The 18061-nt window shown below is 43.8% G+C and overlaps 1 protein-coding gene across 1 annotated transcript in view; it reads right to left on the reverse strand.

Annotated features, from left to right (window-relative positions):
* yjefn3 (YjeF N-terminal domain containing 3) overlaps nt 1-17440 on the reverse strand; it is a 43167-nt gene extending 25727 nt beyond the window's left edge. The window contains exon 1 of the mRNA XM_072660230.1: nt 17225-17440. Coding sequence (XP_072516331.1) covers nt 17225-17283 — 59 coding nt within the window. The 5' untranslated portion in view covers nt 17284-17440. The remainder of the gene's footprint in view (nt 1-17224) is intronic.
* Between the last annotated feature and the right edge of the window lie 621 nt (nt 17441-18061).

The following is an 18061-nucleotide window of genomic DNA, read 5'->3' on the forward strand; positions in this document are numbered from 1 at the left end:
GTTCCAGTGAAAGGAACTGAGAGATTTTGGTCAATGTCATGCTCCCTTCCTGTTCCAACATGACTGCGCACCAGTGCACAAAGCAAGGTCCATAAAGACATGGATGAGCGCGTTTGGTGTAGAAGAACTTGACTGGCCTCAACCCGATAGAACAGCTTTGGGATGAATTAGAGGGAGCCGGGCCTTCTCGTTCAACATCAGTGTCTGACATCACAAATGCGCTTCTGGAAGAACGGTCAGAAATTCCCATAAACACTGAACTCCTAAAAGAAGAGAGAGGGTGGCCGGACATCAGTTTAACCCTATGGATTAAGAATGGGATGTGACTGAAGTTCATATGCGTATGAAGGCAGGCGAGCGAATACTTTTATTTCCCCTTTTTTTTTACTTTTTACACAATATAGTGTTGATGTTGGATGGAAACTGGGAATACTGGCCTTCCTCCAGGAGATCTTTGGTAATGGTCAATGTTGTTTAATTGTTGATTCTAATATGAATAAGTAAACACTAACTGCCTGGATATCTCCACACACGCTCTCAGATCACTTCACTAGCTGGTGTAATACTGTGAGATGCAGTCTAGCTGTTACCTTCTCTGCATTTCCTGGCATGCAGTTCTCCAGCAGCACAACAGGCGTGCGAAGCTCATCAGAAGCAGGAGGACATCTGGCAGAAACCCAAATTAGCCAAGAGCTACTCTGGGATTGCCTGTTCCCCTCCATCACCCACAAACATCAAACACTTCACGTTATGTTGTGGTCACGAAATATTAATCAAATCTTAATCAAATCAGGATTAGCATGCCGGTGAGGAGAGGGTGTGATTAAAATCAGCAGCTTGAGCAGGAGTGTCCATACTGGAGCTCGACGGGGTGGGAGGAACACTGTAACACTGATGTAATACTGACACAGCGATGTCAGACTGAAATCATGATCCAATAAAGCTCCTAAAAGGACAGAGCTGGAAACAAATCGGCTCATAAAGACGAGCTGAGGGCGAATTCTGAAGCCACATGACTTTGGTGTGACTGCTTCTCGAAGATTTATAGAGCGACAAACAAATACAGAATTAGTCTGTTTGAGCAGCGCTAAAGTCGTTAACTGGGAGGCTATTTTGAAGATTAATGTGCTTTCTAGAAACCCTCCTGCTGTGTTTATGATCTTATTTATTTATTTATTTATTTATTTTAGAGACGTGCTATAAAAGAAACATTAGGCTCAGCTTCCTGCACAAGCAGAAAAACAAGGCATGTAGAAAGTTTTTTTACTTTAGAGACTGTAGTTATACAGTGCAGTCCATAATCATCTGGCTGCTGTTTGACTCAGTCTGTATTGTCTTTTCTTTTATTCAAACAAAGTTCAAATTTACACCAAACATCGACTAAAGAGTAAAAATACACTACTGCTGAACATGATAGGCAACGTACCCATTGTTGGACATTTAAAGTAATTGGACAACTGGTTGCTCTGTTGTTTACTAGGCCAGCTGCACTGTATGTCCAAATGTTTGTGGACACCCCTTCTAATGAATGTATTCAGCTGCTTTAAGCTGCACCAATTGCTGACACAAACAGTTTGTCTAGTCCCTGTAGAAAAGTACTGCCAATACAATAGGACTCTCTGGAGCAGATCATCATCATGACCCTATTGGCTCCATGCTGCCTAATGCCAGGCGTGGGCTAGAGGGGTATAAAGCCCCCCAGCATTGAGGAGCTGTGGAGCAGTGGAATGTGTTCTCTGGAATGATGGTGGTCACAACAATGCTTCATCTAGTAGAAAGTCTTCTTCTCTGGACAGTAGAGACAGTTGCTCCAAGCAGGATCAACTCTTTTTAGTACCCTTGATTTCAGAAGAAACAGTGAATGCGTAGGTGTCCCAATAGTTTTGTCCATATTAACGTATGCCAATGCATAATTAGTTAATGCATGAGAGAGCTAAAGAGAGGTCTAGTTCTGATTCTGGGTGTGGCATTTGAAGTGTTTTGCCATTCTGTGGTCAACGAGACACACAAGCAGCTATTCAGAGAGCTCTTCCATCTTTCAGAAACACGGTCAAATGTCCCAGAAGACCACAGTAGAGAAAGAACTGCTGAACACATCAACATTCATATCCACGCTGTGCCAAATGCTACCCTAAAGAGAATAATGCACAAGAATAACCTCAGACAGCGCACCTCCAGATGCAAACCAGTAGTATGCATCAAGAAGAGAAAGGCCAGGCAGCCGGAAAAGCCTGCAGAGATCTTGAACAGAAGCCTAATGGAGATGAGATGAAGATTAGTCTAAAGCAGGATGATGAAAGAGGGCAGGATGGACAAGAAACGAAGCTATGGGCCTTGATCCGAACTGGTTCACTTGTGTTTATTGATGATGTAGCTGCTGATGGAACTGTGGAGCAAACTGAAGTAGCTTAAGATCAGATCCAACCAAACTTGACCACCAGAAACTAATTAGACAGTGCTGCAGCTGGTAGCAGGACACCGACCATGACAATCACTTACGCTGACAGTAGAATACAACCATATAATATTTACTGAGTTTGACATTACAAACATTGAGAGTCCCTGTAATGGGATGATCATCGCTGTGGCATCTCTGAGTGGTTCTGTGTGGGTGTCCGGTGGCGAGTGTCATACTGCTGTTGTCCCAAAAGCCTCCATATTTCACACTACGATCACTGTAGGCTCTTTACACCTGAACTGAGATTAAATTACCCAGCATTAAACTAACCTCTGACAGCCACGGCAAGAGGATCCGTAATACAGGAGAGACCGGCGAGTACCACAGCTCAGCAGTTAGCTGCCATCAGTCTTTTTCACATTGTTCTAGATTGCTCTCATTTACACGGTTCTAAAGTGATTATTCATTCATCTATCTTCATCTATCTAGAATATTGTTAACCGTTCACAGTGGTCTAGAATGTTCTCACCCTTTTACATTGTTCTATAGTGCTCTTGCCAATGCATGCTGTTCTAAAGTGCTCTTTGTTCATTAATCTAGAGTATTTGTAACTGTTCACAGTGGTCTAGAATGTTCTCACCCTTTCACAATAGATCGAGAGTGCTCTCCCTGTTCACACTGTTCTAGATTGCTCTCCTTCTTTTACACTCTTCAAATGTTCTAATTGTCTCCTTCAACGTTCTCCTTTATTCTATGAGGTTCTCCTCCGTTCACACTGTTCTACACTGCTCTTCTCCTCCAAACCACACAGAATCAACATCATATCTAAACATCAGTATGTTGGTGTTTGTTGGGGAACGCTGGGTCGCTCTGCTCTGGCTGTGAGACCTGGTTTGATCCTGGCCTGAGAAACTGGTCGCGTGAGAAGCAGAAGGGACCATTCCTAAAAGAGAACATCCTGGAGACTGACATGACCCCGCCATGTGTTGCCTGCTGACTTTGATTAGCAGAAAAAAATCAGCCCACCGCTCCCCCTTCAACAAGCAGCCACTGCATACCCAGAGCCACGGGCACTCGCAATCACAAGACCTGTGGCTGAAACAGCAGTCAATGTTCTGACTGGGGAAGATGAGCCTTAAATGCAAATGAGCCTTAAATGCTGTCCCATTACTTTTGGCCTGGTGAAATGAGAGGGCTTTATATCGAGTTCAGGTTCAAGTTTATGCAAACGGCACCTTTAACAATAGACATTGTCACAAAACAGCTTTACCCTTCAAAATAGAGATTCGGGTCCGAGCCCCAAGTGAGCAAGTCAAAGCCAACAGTGGAAAGGAAAAACTCCCTCAGATCAGGAGAAAGAAACCTGGACAGGAGCCAGGATTTGAAGAGGACCTCCTCTGGTCGACACAGGATATCAAAACAAATAGCAAAAAACTAAATAACTAATAAACACACTCAGAATTACTCAGAATTCATCAGATCTCTGCCTTTATGTTAGAGGTCTGATCAGGCGCAGCAGAAAGGGCCGTGATGTTCAATACAGGTGACCCAAAATAGACAGACTCCTCAAACTGTTCAGATTAGATTACTACAGAGGTTCTGATCAATCTCCTCTGTTTCTGATGGGTTAGATTTTTACTAATTCAGGTGTCATGTGGTCACAGAGAACCTAAGGGTGATGTCAAATCAAATCAATCAAATCAAATTTTATTTGTCACATACATAGTAATACACAGTATAACTTGCAGTGAAATGCTTTTTTTTGACAGTCTGCCCACATCAAAGCTATTCAATAAAGATCTAAATTTAAACTTAAACTAAACCTTAATTTAATGAAATAAAGTGCAAAAGTGCAAAAAAAAAGAAAAGAAAATAAAATAAGTTACATTTAAGTTAAAAAATAAAATATAAAAATATGAAAATTATTATTAGAATTATAGAAATATAAGAAGCAAAAAATATACAGATGGAATAGTGCGTGTCTGTATATATATATATATATATATATATATATATATATATATGTACATATTTATCTGTATGTGAGTGTATGTGTGAGTTAAAAAGAAATATTTGCGTTATTGTCCGTAGTGAGTTGTCCGTGAGCCATAGTTGTGTAGTGAGCCATAGTTGTGTAGTGAGCCATAGTTGTGTAAAGTTGTGTGTTATTATGTATTTATTACACTACAGGTCCCCAGAGGTTGACTGAGCTGGGTGGTTCACATTTAGCCATGGAGCTCTGGTGAGCTGGAATTTGCTGGAAGACTAAAAGCCTGACTCACCGGTTGCTCCTCCGGGGTTTTTCGCACTTTTACTGTGTAATTATCTCAGCTGTGTTTGTAACTTTAGTTGATTGTCACAGGACCTGTGATTGGGTCAATGATAACATTCCACCCCAGCATGGACCCACATCACCCCAGAGCCCCTGACACTCAGCATCACAAGATACCGATGCAAACCCAGGGGCAGGAAGATGGCGAGTCCTAAATTCCTGTGAAAGGTCAGCTATTTCCAGCAAGCAGCCATTACATTAAAACCACCTGCCTAATACTGAAATCCGGATCCAATGTCACTGTCAAGAGCTGGATCTACATATTAGGCAGCGAGTGAACAGTCAGATCTTGAAGGTGATGAAGGAGGAAAAATGGACAAGAGTAAGAATCTGAGACTCTTTGACAAGAACCAAGCTGTGATGTTCTAGACAAAGACTGGGTCAGAACATCTCCCGAACATCAGGCAGGTCTTGTGGGGTGTTCCCGGTATGCAGTGGTCAGTACCTACCAAAAGTGTTCCAAGGAAGGACCTAAAGGATCTGCTGCCAACGTCTTGGTACCACAGAAATGTTCACAGGTCTTGTGGGTAACATGAGTTGTGGTGGCAGCACTATGGGGACCCACACAACAGGTGGTTTTAATATACTGGCTGATGGTTTTATGAGGGGATATGCACAGCTGTAGCAGGTAGTGTACCTGGAGGATCTTTGGGCTTGTGAACACACTCACTCTGATAATGGCTGTTGTCCGCTGCTGCTGGCAGTCAGACGAAGAGGTGATGAAGTGAAAGGAAGGAAAGAAACAAGGAAAGAAGGAAGGAGAGGATGATTATATCCCTCGAGCCCCATGCTGGCAATCAGGAGACACAACAGTCGAGGAATAGCCGCCACCAGAAAGTGCAAATCAGCCCGCAGAGGAGGCAGCACAGCAGACGGGTGGGGAAAAAAGCGCCGCACTCAGCCTGGAGACGTGACAGCTCCCTATTCTCCACTTTCATTAAGGTCACACGTTGCGACGTGTTCAAAAACGGCTCAGCCATCTCTGCCACCGTCCTCCGCGGGGGCAGACTAACTGCATTACATCCTCCACTATAGCCCACCATTTCCTAAAAGACTTCTCTGGAAACGGCGGGAAAGTAGAGAGCCGGCGACGGCAGCTGATACAAATAGCTGCCAGAGGAAGTGACAGGCCGAAGGAGGAGCGCTCGAGCCCGTCATGTGAAAACTAGATTAAAGCATCACCTGAAGTAAGATGCTGATAGCAGACGCCGAGTCGGGCTCTTTGCTGAAGGAGAATGCGATTGCACTTCAGCTTGAATTCCCTCTGCTATTTCTGAGACAGGCTTGATCAGAGACGCCCCGCGGTGAACCATCAGCACTATCAACATCAACCGCTTTATAGACCATCTGGAAACGTCTCATTAGCTTTCTGTCAATACTACACTAATTACAAGCATCCCAGCCAATTAAGGATGGAAAAGAGAACTCTTCGCTGCTTTACATGCGAACTATTACACCCTTTAAAATAAAAGCCCTTAAATGACTCTTGACTTCAAAGTATGGTTGTAGGAAAAACTTTTAATTGGCATAAAAACATAGTAACGTGTGATTATTCATAAATTTCTGAATCTGATCCAGTGCGATACAATTTGATACATTTTTAACACAATAAGAATAAGGAGTGTCTGTAAATGTGCTTCATGCTCATAACTTTCCATCTTCAGAGCGTTTAACATTATAATATATACAATATTTAAAAACCGACCGGGTTAACACAGGATATCGACTCACCTAAAAACCTTGAATTAACACTTCTCCATAATGGAAATCTGGCAGTTTTACATTCAGATTTTTATGTATTATTACATATGTTTACAACATACACCGATCATCTGTCAACATTAGCTCCACCCGCCTAATATTGAGTAGGTCCACCTTGTGAATTCACAATATTTCTGAGGGTTTTCTGTGGTACCTGGAACCCTCTACCTCTGTCAGACCAGCTGCCACCCACCACCCGTGCAAGACCAGCTGCACACCCTCCTGCCACTGCTTCCTGCCTAATGACCATGATAAAACCTACAGGAACTCTGCCACTATTAATATCACCACTATTACCCATCATTCCTCTCATCACTCTGACCATCACTGCTGTGATTATATTAAGCTATACTACATCATAGTTATTGTGTTTATTATTATATTATGATATCATTATAATGTTGCACACCTGAGCAGAAGAACAGTCTTATAAAGTGGTTCAATGACGTTTATCCAAAAATAAGTACATAAAATATATATATGGTGGTCTTTAGCTGCTCACTGGGGGTCTTAGGTTTTCATGTCTTCTTATGTTGTTATGTTTTACTAATTACTGATTGTATAAAGCTGAACCTGGTTCTCTGTTCTCTGTTCTGCCTCTTTATGTTGAAGAGTAAAGCTGCTCGACATCGGTTCATGATTTTGCTGGAAACCTCTAACGAAGTTCTCCTCTCTGAGCCTTGGCATGCAGGGTGGAAACCATGTGTCGTGCAAACGTGTTGTTTGTGAGGACCAGCAGAAGCAGACTTTTACATAATCAGAATTCAGAATGGGTTTTCTTCCAGCTTTTACCAACAGCAAAATGGCCTGTTAATGAATGTGTAACAGAGCGAAACAGTGAACCCAATTACTCTCCTGCCTCCTGCGACACACAGGGCAGGGCTGTGAGATCGGAAGTTCCATTATACAACAGCTCCGAACCGGCCAGACGGTTATATCCGGACCGCTGTAGCAGCATCATTTCAACTGTTCTGTGAGGACAGGGCTGCACAATGGGCTGTTTGTTAATTATGATAATGATATCGGCGAGGATGACATCACTGAAGGCTGCAACATGCAAAACAGTCCCACTGACTGAGAAAGTTCTGATTTATTTGCCGCTGATTTGATCTGAATTCTTCAATGCTGATACCAATACAATACATGTTTTTAATAATTTGTTTGTCAAATATTTCCCTTTTTCTCACAGTCTGGTAAGAGCTGTAGTTACTAACAGCAATGCTTCTTGAAAAATCTAGTAGGAAGTTAGTAGAGAGAGGTACTCCAACAAAAACAGAATCTACATTTTTACTACCCTTAATTTCAGAAGCAAAAAATGAATGAGCAGGTGTCCAAATACTGATGACAAATCAAAGAGACGGATAATACGAATGATAACAAAAGAGCCCAGAAAAAGAGATTAAAGGTGAACTTCAAGCTCAAGGAACATCAGTGTCAGATCGCACCATCCATCGTTGTTTGAGCCAAAGTAGACTTTGACCAAGGAGGAAACCATTGTTGAAAAAAAATCATAAAAAAGCCAGACTGGAATTTGCCAAACTACATGTTGACAAGCCCCAAAGCTTCTGGGAGAATGTCCTATGGACAAATTAGACAAAATTTGAACTTTTTGCCAGGCAAATCAGCTCTATGTTCACAGACGGAAAAATGAAGCATATCAAGAAAAGAACACTGTCCCTACTGTGAAACATGGAGGAGGTTCTGTGATGTTCTGGGGCTGCTTTGATGCATCTGGCACAGGGTGTCTTGAATCAGTGCAGGGTACAATGAAATCTCAAGACTATCAAGGGATTCTAGAGAGAAATGTGCTGCCCGGTGTCAGAAAGCTTGGTCTCAGTCGCAGGTCATGGGACTTACAGCAGGACGATGACCCAAAACACAGCTAAAAACACCCAAGAATGGCTAAACATAGGACTATTCTGAAGTGGCTTTCTATGAGCCCTGACCTAAATCCTATTGAGCATCTTTGGAAGGAGCTGAAACATGCCGTTTGGAAAAGGCACCCTTCAAACCTGAGACAACTGGAGCAGTTTGCTCATGAGGAGTGGGCCAAAATACCTGCTGAGAGGTGCAGAAGTCTCACTGACAGGAATCGTTTGATTGCAATGATTTCCTCAAAAGGTTGTGCAACAAAATATTAGGTTAAGGGTACCATCATTTCTGTCCAGGCCTGTTTTATGAGTTTATTTTTTTAAATAATTCCATTATTAAAATTTATTTAAATATTTAAGTTATTTCTGTGACCATTGTGGGTTTTCTTTCATTAACCAAGGGGTACCAACAATTTTTTCCACGTGTGTATCTGCTCTGATTTTTTTACACTGGATTGGATATAAGCAGCCCTGATCCTGACCAATCAGAATCCCAGATCAGTGTTTGTGTGTTTTAATGTAATCCCACAGAAGCTAATCTTGTTGAGCATATCACATTTTTGATAATATTATTTTTAATATTAAGCCAGATCACGATCAGTGATAAACACATGGCCAGTGTTCTGTCTGTATTGAGCAGCTCTCCTCCACGACAAGATCCCTAAGATACACATGCTGCTTTCAGAGGAAGAGCCAGAGAAAAGCACAAGTCTCAGTCTGTATCTCTCGCTCGCTCTCGCTCGCTCTCGCTCGCTCTCGCTCTCTCTCTTCCTCTCTCACGCTTTCCCCATCCTTTTTTCACACACGTGTGGAATCGCACATTCCCTGGCCTCCATGGCTTCCACTTCCACTGTTTCTATGGTGACGTAGCCATGCATGAACACTGCTGTCAGCAGATAATCGACGCTGAAGCATGGACTCAGCCGTCAGCCCTTCCTGATCTTATTAGGTGTTGACAGCTCTTTATGGCACCTTTCACTGGAGGCAGGAGAGGCGTTGAGAGTGAGGGTGTAACAGCGAGAGGGGCCATGGCTAGCACCCTGTCAACACCTCACACCCGTCTCAGACCATACATGCATAATCACCAGCATGTGTTTGTTTAGTGTGCACATAGAACTGTCATCTATCTCTATCAGCCATAACATTAAAACCATCTACCCAACGTTGTGTAGTTCTCTCTCGTGCCTCCAGCTCTGACCTGTCGAGGCATGGACACAAAACCTCTGAAGGTGTGCTGCTGTGGTCTCTGGCACAAAGACTGACAACAGCAGCAGATCCTTTAAGTCCTGTAAGCTGTAAGGTGGGCGGGGCCTCCATGAGCACCAATGAGCCTAGGGCGACCATGACTCTTGGTTGTCCTTCCTACTTACCGTACCTCTACATACCAGGAGAGAACACCCCACAAGACCGGCTGATGTTCTGAAGATGTTCTGACCCAGTAATTGTCTAGAACATCACAGTCTGGTTCTTGTCAAAGTGTCAGGTTCTTATGCTCGTCCATTTTTCCTGCTTCATCACCTTCATCACCTTTAAGAACTTACTGTTCACTCACTGACTGATATGTAGATCCAGCCCTCGACAGGAGCCACTGGACCCAGATCATCAGTGGTATTTGTTCAGTTTTAATGTTATGGCTGATTGATGCATCACAGCTGTTCTTCTACAGAAGGGGGTTAAAAGATCATTTTGAATGTTAATGTAATTATAACCTGCTAATTAAACGTAATAAAATACAAAAAAATAAAGAAAAAAATGACAGAATTTGGACGTTTTCTTCTGACAGTTGTGGAAAACTAGCTTTTCATTACAGCTAGAATTTACAGCGCAGACATGAGCAGATCCGTGTGATTTGCAGCCTGTTAATAAAAGCTCAAAGTGAACTTTTAATGGACGTCTTCATCTTAAAACCCTCATTAAAGTCACGGAGAGTGTGCATTAAAGCCCAGCAGGGAATTAGAACAATAAAGAGCAATGCTGATGTTTGGGCCTCGCTCTCGGATCCTAAAATAACCTCCGGGCCGCCCCAGCACTCCTCTCCCGACTCCCACTGGAATGTGGCCCTGCTGTTGTCATGGAGATGAAGGCAGGAGGAGCATTTTTCCTCCTGAAGCCTCTGATCAAGCTGGATCTGTCCTCCCCTCTTTCCTCTCCCGTTATCTACTGTCCACCTCCTGTCCGGATCTTCTCGGTCAAACAGGCTGTTTCTGCTGCTGCTCACATCTCACTCCAGCCGTCATAAAGACAGAGAGGAGCGTTAATGACCCGCTGCCGGCTGCTCTGACGGGCCGCCTCCTCTCTCCCGGCGCCTCTGTGGTACAGCTTTTGTATTCATGTATGAGGAGAAACTGGGTCTAACTGAACTACTCTAGCGTTCACTCACTGGCCACTTTATTAGAAACCCCTGAGCTTGCACGTCCCCCTGTCTGGTTTACATCGGTAGATCTGCTCAGTCTGTAATTGTTGGTGCTGCAAAAGGTTCTCTGAGTGATGCCACAGGAGAACCATTTCTGTGAAGTAGAGTGTGAAGAACCTTTAAATGAATAAAGAATCTTTCATTGACTTCTTTAAAGCTTTAGAAAATTCTTCACACACATCTCTTTTACTAAACATGGTTCTTATGTGGCGTTGCTCAAAGAACCCTTCGCAGCACCTGTATGTTAGGGACCTTAAAGGTAGGTGGACGTTCGAGACAGGTAAAGTTAGAGTACAGGGGGTGCTATTCCCACAAAACATGAGAAATACTGCAAATATAATGTCATTTCCTGTTCATTAATTTTCCAATAATTTCTAATTTTTTAACTTGAATTATCACATTCTAATCACTACGATAAAGTAGGGTTTGAAGAATCAGTTGAATGCCTGTGCTTTTACATCTGATTCATTTTTTTGTTTGTTTGTTTTTTATATATAAAAAAAACGTTGCTTGCTCTGTAAAGGTTTGGAAACCCTTCCAGTTGTCAGGTCTCAGGCCTTAACTTGTTAGGCATTTAAATTATTGTCATTAGAGAGGCTAACAATTAGAGTGTCTCCTCAAACCTTGTGTTAACACTCAACAACCACAGCTCTTCTGAGGAGCGGACTGAGGCTCTGAAACTGAAACTAATTGAAGCCTATAAGACAAGGAAGGAGAAAAAAACATCAAACTGCCTCCAGCTCCAAATTCCCACTGTCTAAAGCCTCATTAAAATACAGTTAAGGGGAAGTGTGGAAGTCGAGTGAAGATCTGGAAGACCAAGAAAGCTTTTAGATAAATTACTCAGCCTGCTCGTGACAAAGCCTTTCACGCCTGTGGTGAGTTATCTTCATTGGAGTAGTGCTGTCCAGCTCATGGTCCTTACAGGCCTTCACCATGACGACGACAGCAGCAGCAGCAGCAGCAGCAGCAGGCCTGTGTGGTATAATGATGCTCAGGCAATACGAGCTGTGCATTTAAACACCAATACAGTCTCTAATGACTGTGCCAGTCCTAAATGTGCTAATCTATTCTCTTTATAGCTCAATAAACCTGATAGAAACACAGCCACTCAGAGCGCTGATTCAGCACGGCTAATAAAAACACAAAGCCGAGGGGAAAATAAGCTTAATTGTGCAGAGCTAAGTGGGCACAGATGATGTGCGGCTACCCTTTCCCTGCCCCAAAAAGCACAGCAAGCCTCAGGGTCTGAGAGTTATGGAATACTTGGCAGAAAAATCTTCTTCAGGTATCCATTTCTTACAAACAATAAACTGCCATAACATTAAAACCACCTGCCTAATATTGGGTAAGTCCCACTTCTGCAGCCAAAACAGCTCTGACCAGTCGACCACAAGACCTGCGATGGCGTGTATGATTTTATGCGCTGCACTGCTGCCACACAATTGGCTGACTAGATAATTGCTTTAATGAGTAGTAATAAATGGGCTTTTCTCGGTCTGACACAGTGGATTGGGATGGAGGGTGATTCAGGCATAATTGTAATGGTTTTAATGGATTAATGTATCGGCTAATTTAGGTCCAATCCAGTTCCGATCCTTTGTTGTTACCACTGTGTTCTAGCAAGAGCACCCTCAGCTGTCCTCCAGTCACCATTAATGAACATGATTCCCAGCCCGCAGCAGTGAGGAGAGTTCTCAGAGGGTAGCGTCGCAGTGTGGAACTATTTTACAGTGGAACATGAGAACTTAATGGAATATCTGAGGTTCTAGATCTTTTCTTTTAGATGTCTGTCTGTTTATTGCTGTTTTAGTCCACACTGCTGAACCCAAACTAAAGAAACGAGTCCAGTGATTTTACTGCAGTACTAATCAGCAGCTCATCCTATCTAAACTGGATTATTTATACAAACACAAAGATCAGATCGGATCAGATCAATATTGGCTGATTATGAAATCATATCGGGGACAGGTCGGGACAGCCTTTCCAATACCCTGTTCAGGTGAGTGTGTATTTGTAGTAAGTTAGGGGTGAAATTAGCAGCTCCTCAGGTGCACAGGCACAGCCCCAGTATTCTGATTGTAACTGGTGAGCTAATGAGTCTCGTACAGAGATCACAGCAGTGAACCGGGCTCTGATTGACCCAGCAGGCAGGGTTCTGTACAGTGGATCAATCTGAGTGTTTCTGACAGATTCATACATTCATATGTGAATCAGACGGACAGCAGTGCTGAACTTCCACACACACACTGATTCACACCATGCTGTTTACGATACCATCCCTTCATCCCTACCCTCTCTTTCAATTACCCTCTCCTCTCTCTCAAACACACACACACACACACTCACCTTTCAGGAGTACATCTTCAAGCACTCTCTATTCCAATATTCTGACTTTAATAAGGGCCGTTAATAGAAACGCAGAGGAAATCAAATCATTCAAGCCTGCAGATTCACTCCCTATAAATAAAACGACGAGAGAGAGAGAGAGAGAGAGAGAGAGATGGACAGAGAGCTGTTGAGCTGTGTGAGTGGGAGAGTGAGAGCAGTCCTGACTGACAGTAATATTGGTGTGTAATATTAGATATAAATGTAGAAATATCTCACAGCATTACCCAGTACAGCCTGGGTTTCACACAGCGCAGCGCAGCTGAGTAATAAACTGTTTATTAACACTAATACTGACCTTTGTCATTGAAAGCCTCGATATGCAAATGAGACCTTTATCTGCCGAGAACGTCCTGAATCATACCTGATGATCCAGATGAGCTTCTGTTGATGAGATACACAATCGTAAAGCAGCTAGAGTCTTTGATTCAGGTCTATTCTGATCAGAGTTCTTCTGTATAAAAACTCCACCAAGACAGTAATTTCAGGCTCCTGCAGATGGCGCTGCACGAGGATGACGGGGCTATAAATAGCTGCGGGCTGTGTGACGGGGCTCATAGATTGAGAAGAGGTGGTGCAGTGCAGTGAGTGGGGAACGGGTCATAAAGCAGATGGTAATGATTGGCTGAATGGAGTGACTGCATTTGGGCCAAAGACCACCGTGTGAAGGAAGCAGCTGAACCTGCAGGTGTCTGGAAGCGAGCGGTCATACTGCTCTACCAGCAGTGGCAGAAATCCCAGCTTTTGTAATTTAGCTTCAGTTGACTTAAAATCAATGAGTTTAAACTGCATGACTGAGAAGGTGTAGAAATGTCTCTGATCCAGTTGAAATCCTTTGTTTTCACCGCTGTGTTCTAGCAGATCACGGAAATTATTCCCTGGAGCGACTTTCAGCTTTTTTCAAGGAGTTTAACAACGTTTTTACATAGTCCTTCATTGTCAGAGGCTCTGGACAAACCAACAATTCTAAAGATGCAGATTTTTTTAATACTTTGACGTGAATGCCTGCAGTCTGGAACTCACAGACTTCACCAAACACTGCGTTTCCTCCATGGAGATGCTTTGCCAGGTCTTTACTGCACCTGCCTTCAGTTTGTGGATCTTTCTGCTTCAGTTTTGTCTTCAGTCAGTAAAAAACTGCTTTGTTGTGTTGAGGTCAGATGGCAGACTCTCATTTTCTTTGATTTAAGAAGCTCTTAAGTTGCTTCTGCAGTAAGTTTTGAGCCATTCTCCATCTGTACGGCGGAGTCTCGTCCTAGGCACTGGAAACTCAAATCTTGACCTTAGCATACAATTTACTGAGATGCAAATAATCAGTAAGAAGATAATGAGACACTCCTTATTTATGCTGCATCGTATCAAATCGAGGATGATGAGTATTGTTGAACAAAAAGGCCAAGAAATAAATACAAACATAAACAAACAGCAACCATATATATATATACTTATTATGATGGGTAATAAAATCAAGTCTACAGTGCAGATACACACTCTCACACACCACCATACGCAAACCCAGCGGCACACTGCGAGGTTCTGTGACGCCTTGAACACAAAACTCCTCCAAATCCACAACTTAAGCCCTTAAATCCTATCATTGTGGTCTCCAAGAAGCATATAATTTACCCAGTCTCTCGCTGACTGCCTTGTGTTTAAACGTCCGTGGGCTGACGGGATGAGATTCAAGGGCCTCTTCTGCCAACAAAGCCGTCATTACAGAAAACAAACTGCTCCTGCTCCTGTTCATGATCCGATCTGCCTTTGCTGGGAAGCCGGAGGGGGAATACGGTTCTAGAGCAGGGCCTACACAGGTCAGATGTCATATCGACAGACTGTGACTTCATTTATTTCTCTATTTTAAAGCCTGCACTCTCCCCATGGCCTTATTCGCCTGTTTTTTTACTTCATGCCACATTTCATTCGTCTCTGCTTGAAGAGAAACCCACAAATAAAACACAACCGCAGGGAATCACTCATCTCAGGAGAAGACGGCCCTTATGGTCAATCATCTACAGGAATCTTTTTTTAAGCTCTGTCGGCTCGTGTAGAATATATGATACCAGACTGTCCTGATTCAGCTTTAATATTTGTCAGTGGTTATTAATGAGGTCATAAACCCCTTACAGATCATTACTACGCAGTTATATTGCAAATAAAAAGGCCAACAGTGCCCTGCTCTAACCAAACACTGACCAGCTTCCACGGATCCTCTTATCCTCTCTTTCAGTCAGTGCTAAACCTCCCAGCTTCAGCAGACCTTTATTAGTAGGTTTCTACCATTGAACCCAAATCAAGATCAGCCTTTTACTCACAGATCATCACCTTCTCATTTCCTCCTGTTCAGTCTGATCTTTCTTCATCTCAGATGCTCCATGTCTGTGCATTAATGAGTTATTAACACTCATCAGCGTTAGTTAATGAGCTCCAAACATGAAGATCAGCACTGCTGAAACTGTGAAGCTCAGCAACATCTCTCAGAGCTCAGACTGTGAGAGTACTCTCTTCATATGTTACTGAGCTGATCAGATGATCATTAGTGAGTAATTAAAGCTCCTGTTGGGGTTCAGCTGTAGTCAGGTATTAACAGATCTCTGCTGAAGCTGACAGCTAGAACACTGGCTGATGGAGAACGGACTGACAGCTCATCTGAAGTGGCAGCCTCTCAGTCATCCTACACCACAGCTCACCAGTGTCGCTCAGCTCTTTTAGAAGAATTATAATATGGAACTATTTGAGCAGTTAACAGATCATTATTCTTACATATACTCATATCCAAATATAAAATTAATCTTAATCTTTCATATATGGCTGATCAGGAATCTGCCCATGTACACTACATGTCCAAATGTTTGGGGACACCCCTTCTAATGAATGCATTCAGCTATTTTAAGTTGCATTCATTGACACAGATGTGCAAATGCACACACAGCTTGTCTAGTCCCTGTAGAGAAGAAGTACTGCCAATAGAATAGGACTCTCTGGAGCAGATCAACATCATGACCCTATTGGCTCCATGCTGCCTAACGCCAGGCGTGGGCTAGAGGGGTATAAAGCCCCCCAGCATTGAGGAGCTGTGGAGCAGTGGAGGAGCTGTGTTCTCTGGAATGATGGTGGTGGAGCTCCATCCAGTACTTTTGGGATGAGTTGGGGATGATGTGTGGTGGAGATCATCCACTATCACAACCTCACTAATGCTCTTGTTGCTTAATGCAATCAAATCCTCACAGCAATGCTCCTCCAAAATCTAGTAGAAAGCCTCCTTCTCTGGACAGTAGAGGCAGCTCTTTAATATCCTTGATTTCAGAAGAAACAATGAAGGTGTCCCAATACTTTTGTCCATTCAGTGCCTTCAGATGATTGTCTGTGGTGGTTGTCTGTATGCTGCAGATACTGCAGAGAAGTTTGAGGCTGTGGAACGGTGAGGTGTTGCTTTAAAGAACTGAGGTACAATAAGAAGCTCAATCTGTTGAGCGCTCTAGTGAACCCGCCCAGCACCGCAGCTCTCGCTCTCACAGGGCACTGTTTTACCCAGAACCACAAAAGGAGGAGACAATACTGGATTAATAGTCAACGTTCAGCCCACACATGTTTACAGAGCGAATCGCCGGCTGTGACGTTACCATCACAACCAAGAGTGAAATGCCACATCGGTCACAGCGCAGCATAGAACCCAGCTGAAGCGAAAAGCACCGCTCAGGCCTGTCGGTTCTAGTGCTTTTAGAGCCACGCCAGGGTTCTCTGACTGCTTGCTGAACCACTGAACTGAAAATGTGTCAGAGTAAACATCTCATCCCTCAGGAGAGCATTCAGTGCTGTGCAATCTGTCACTGGCTCTGCATGCAGGCAAACACGTAAAGCACACCTGGACTGAGCACGACCACAGAATAGGCAAGGAGCCGGAACACAGAGTGCCTCCACCCAGACCAGGCAACCTGGCATCACCTGCCTCAGAACAAAGAAACCATACTGGAGACCATGGTCCACCCATCACCCTTCTCAACAACTGAACAATCACCAGCCCCAGCAGTGGTCCTAGGGTGGCAGCGTGAGTCTGGGCTTACCTGAGGTAGCGCAGGGGCTCTATGGTCTCTGGCTCTTTTTCACTGGAGCTGTGGTTCATGGTGAGCAGGCAGTGAAGCTCTGGATACAGGTGATGAGATTCAGCAGCAGATTCTCCTGCGCCAGTCAGTCTGCTCTATTTCTATGTCTCTCGCTCTCTGAGCCTCTCCTCTCTCTCTCTCTCTCTCTCTCTCTGCTTGCTCAACGGCTGATAAATCAGGCTTCACGCGTGGATCCGCTGCCCTCACTGCCAGTGGCAGCCAATTAAGAAGCAGGCAGACCCGATGAGAGGTGTGTGATTGGCTGAGAGCCTCAGCGCTGCGAGCTCAGCCAGCCAGAGACGTCGCCTGCCGAAGCAGCATCCTCAGAGCATGCACACACACACACACACACACACACACACACACCAACCTGGTTCATCAGGGATATTTTGGAGATCATTTGCATGCTGATAATCCGAACACAGAATTCCTAAATTGTCCGGGCGGAACGCCGGCAGCACAGACCGAGCCCTCAGTAAAGGAGGCCTTTATCCAGCAGATGAATAAACTGTATTAATCACAGGCGTGAGACAGGATTCCACAGCAACACAGCCGAGGGGGCTGCCCTGTTACCCTCTCCTCAAACAACAACAACAACATTAGAGGTTTTCTGGAAACAGGAAGGAGGGAAAACTAGGACAATTACGAGCATCACTCAGGCAGAGGTAATTCTGCTCCTGTGGGGGAACACTGATCTCACTGAGAGCAAAGAAACTGATTTCAGCCTCAGGGGGATCAAAGCACTGTTACTAGATTTAGATCAAAGCCAGAAAGTAACAAATAGGTTTTAATTACAAT

Source organism: Salminus brasiliensis, chromosome 17 (assembly GCF_030463535.1).
Source record: "Salminus brasiliensis chromosome 17, fSalBra1.hap2, whole genome shotgun sequence".
NCBI classification, from domain to species: Eukaryota; Metazoa; Chordata; class Actinopteri; order Characiformes; family Bryconidae; genus Salminus; species Salminus brasiliensis.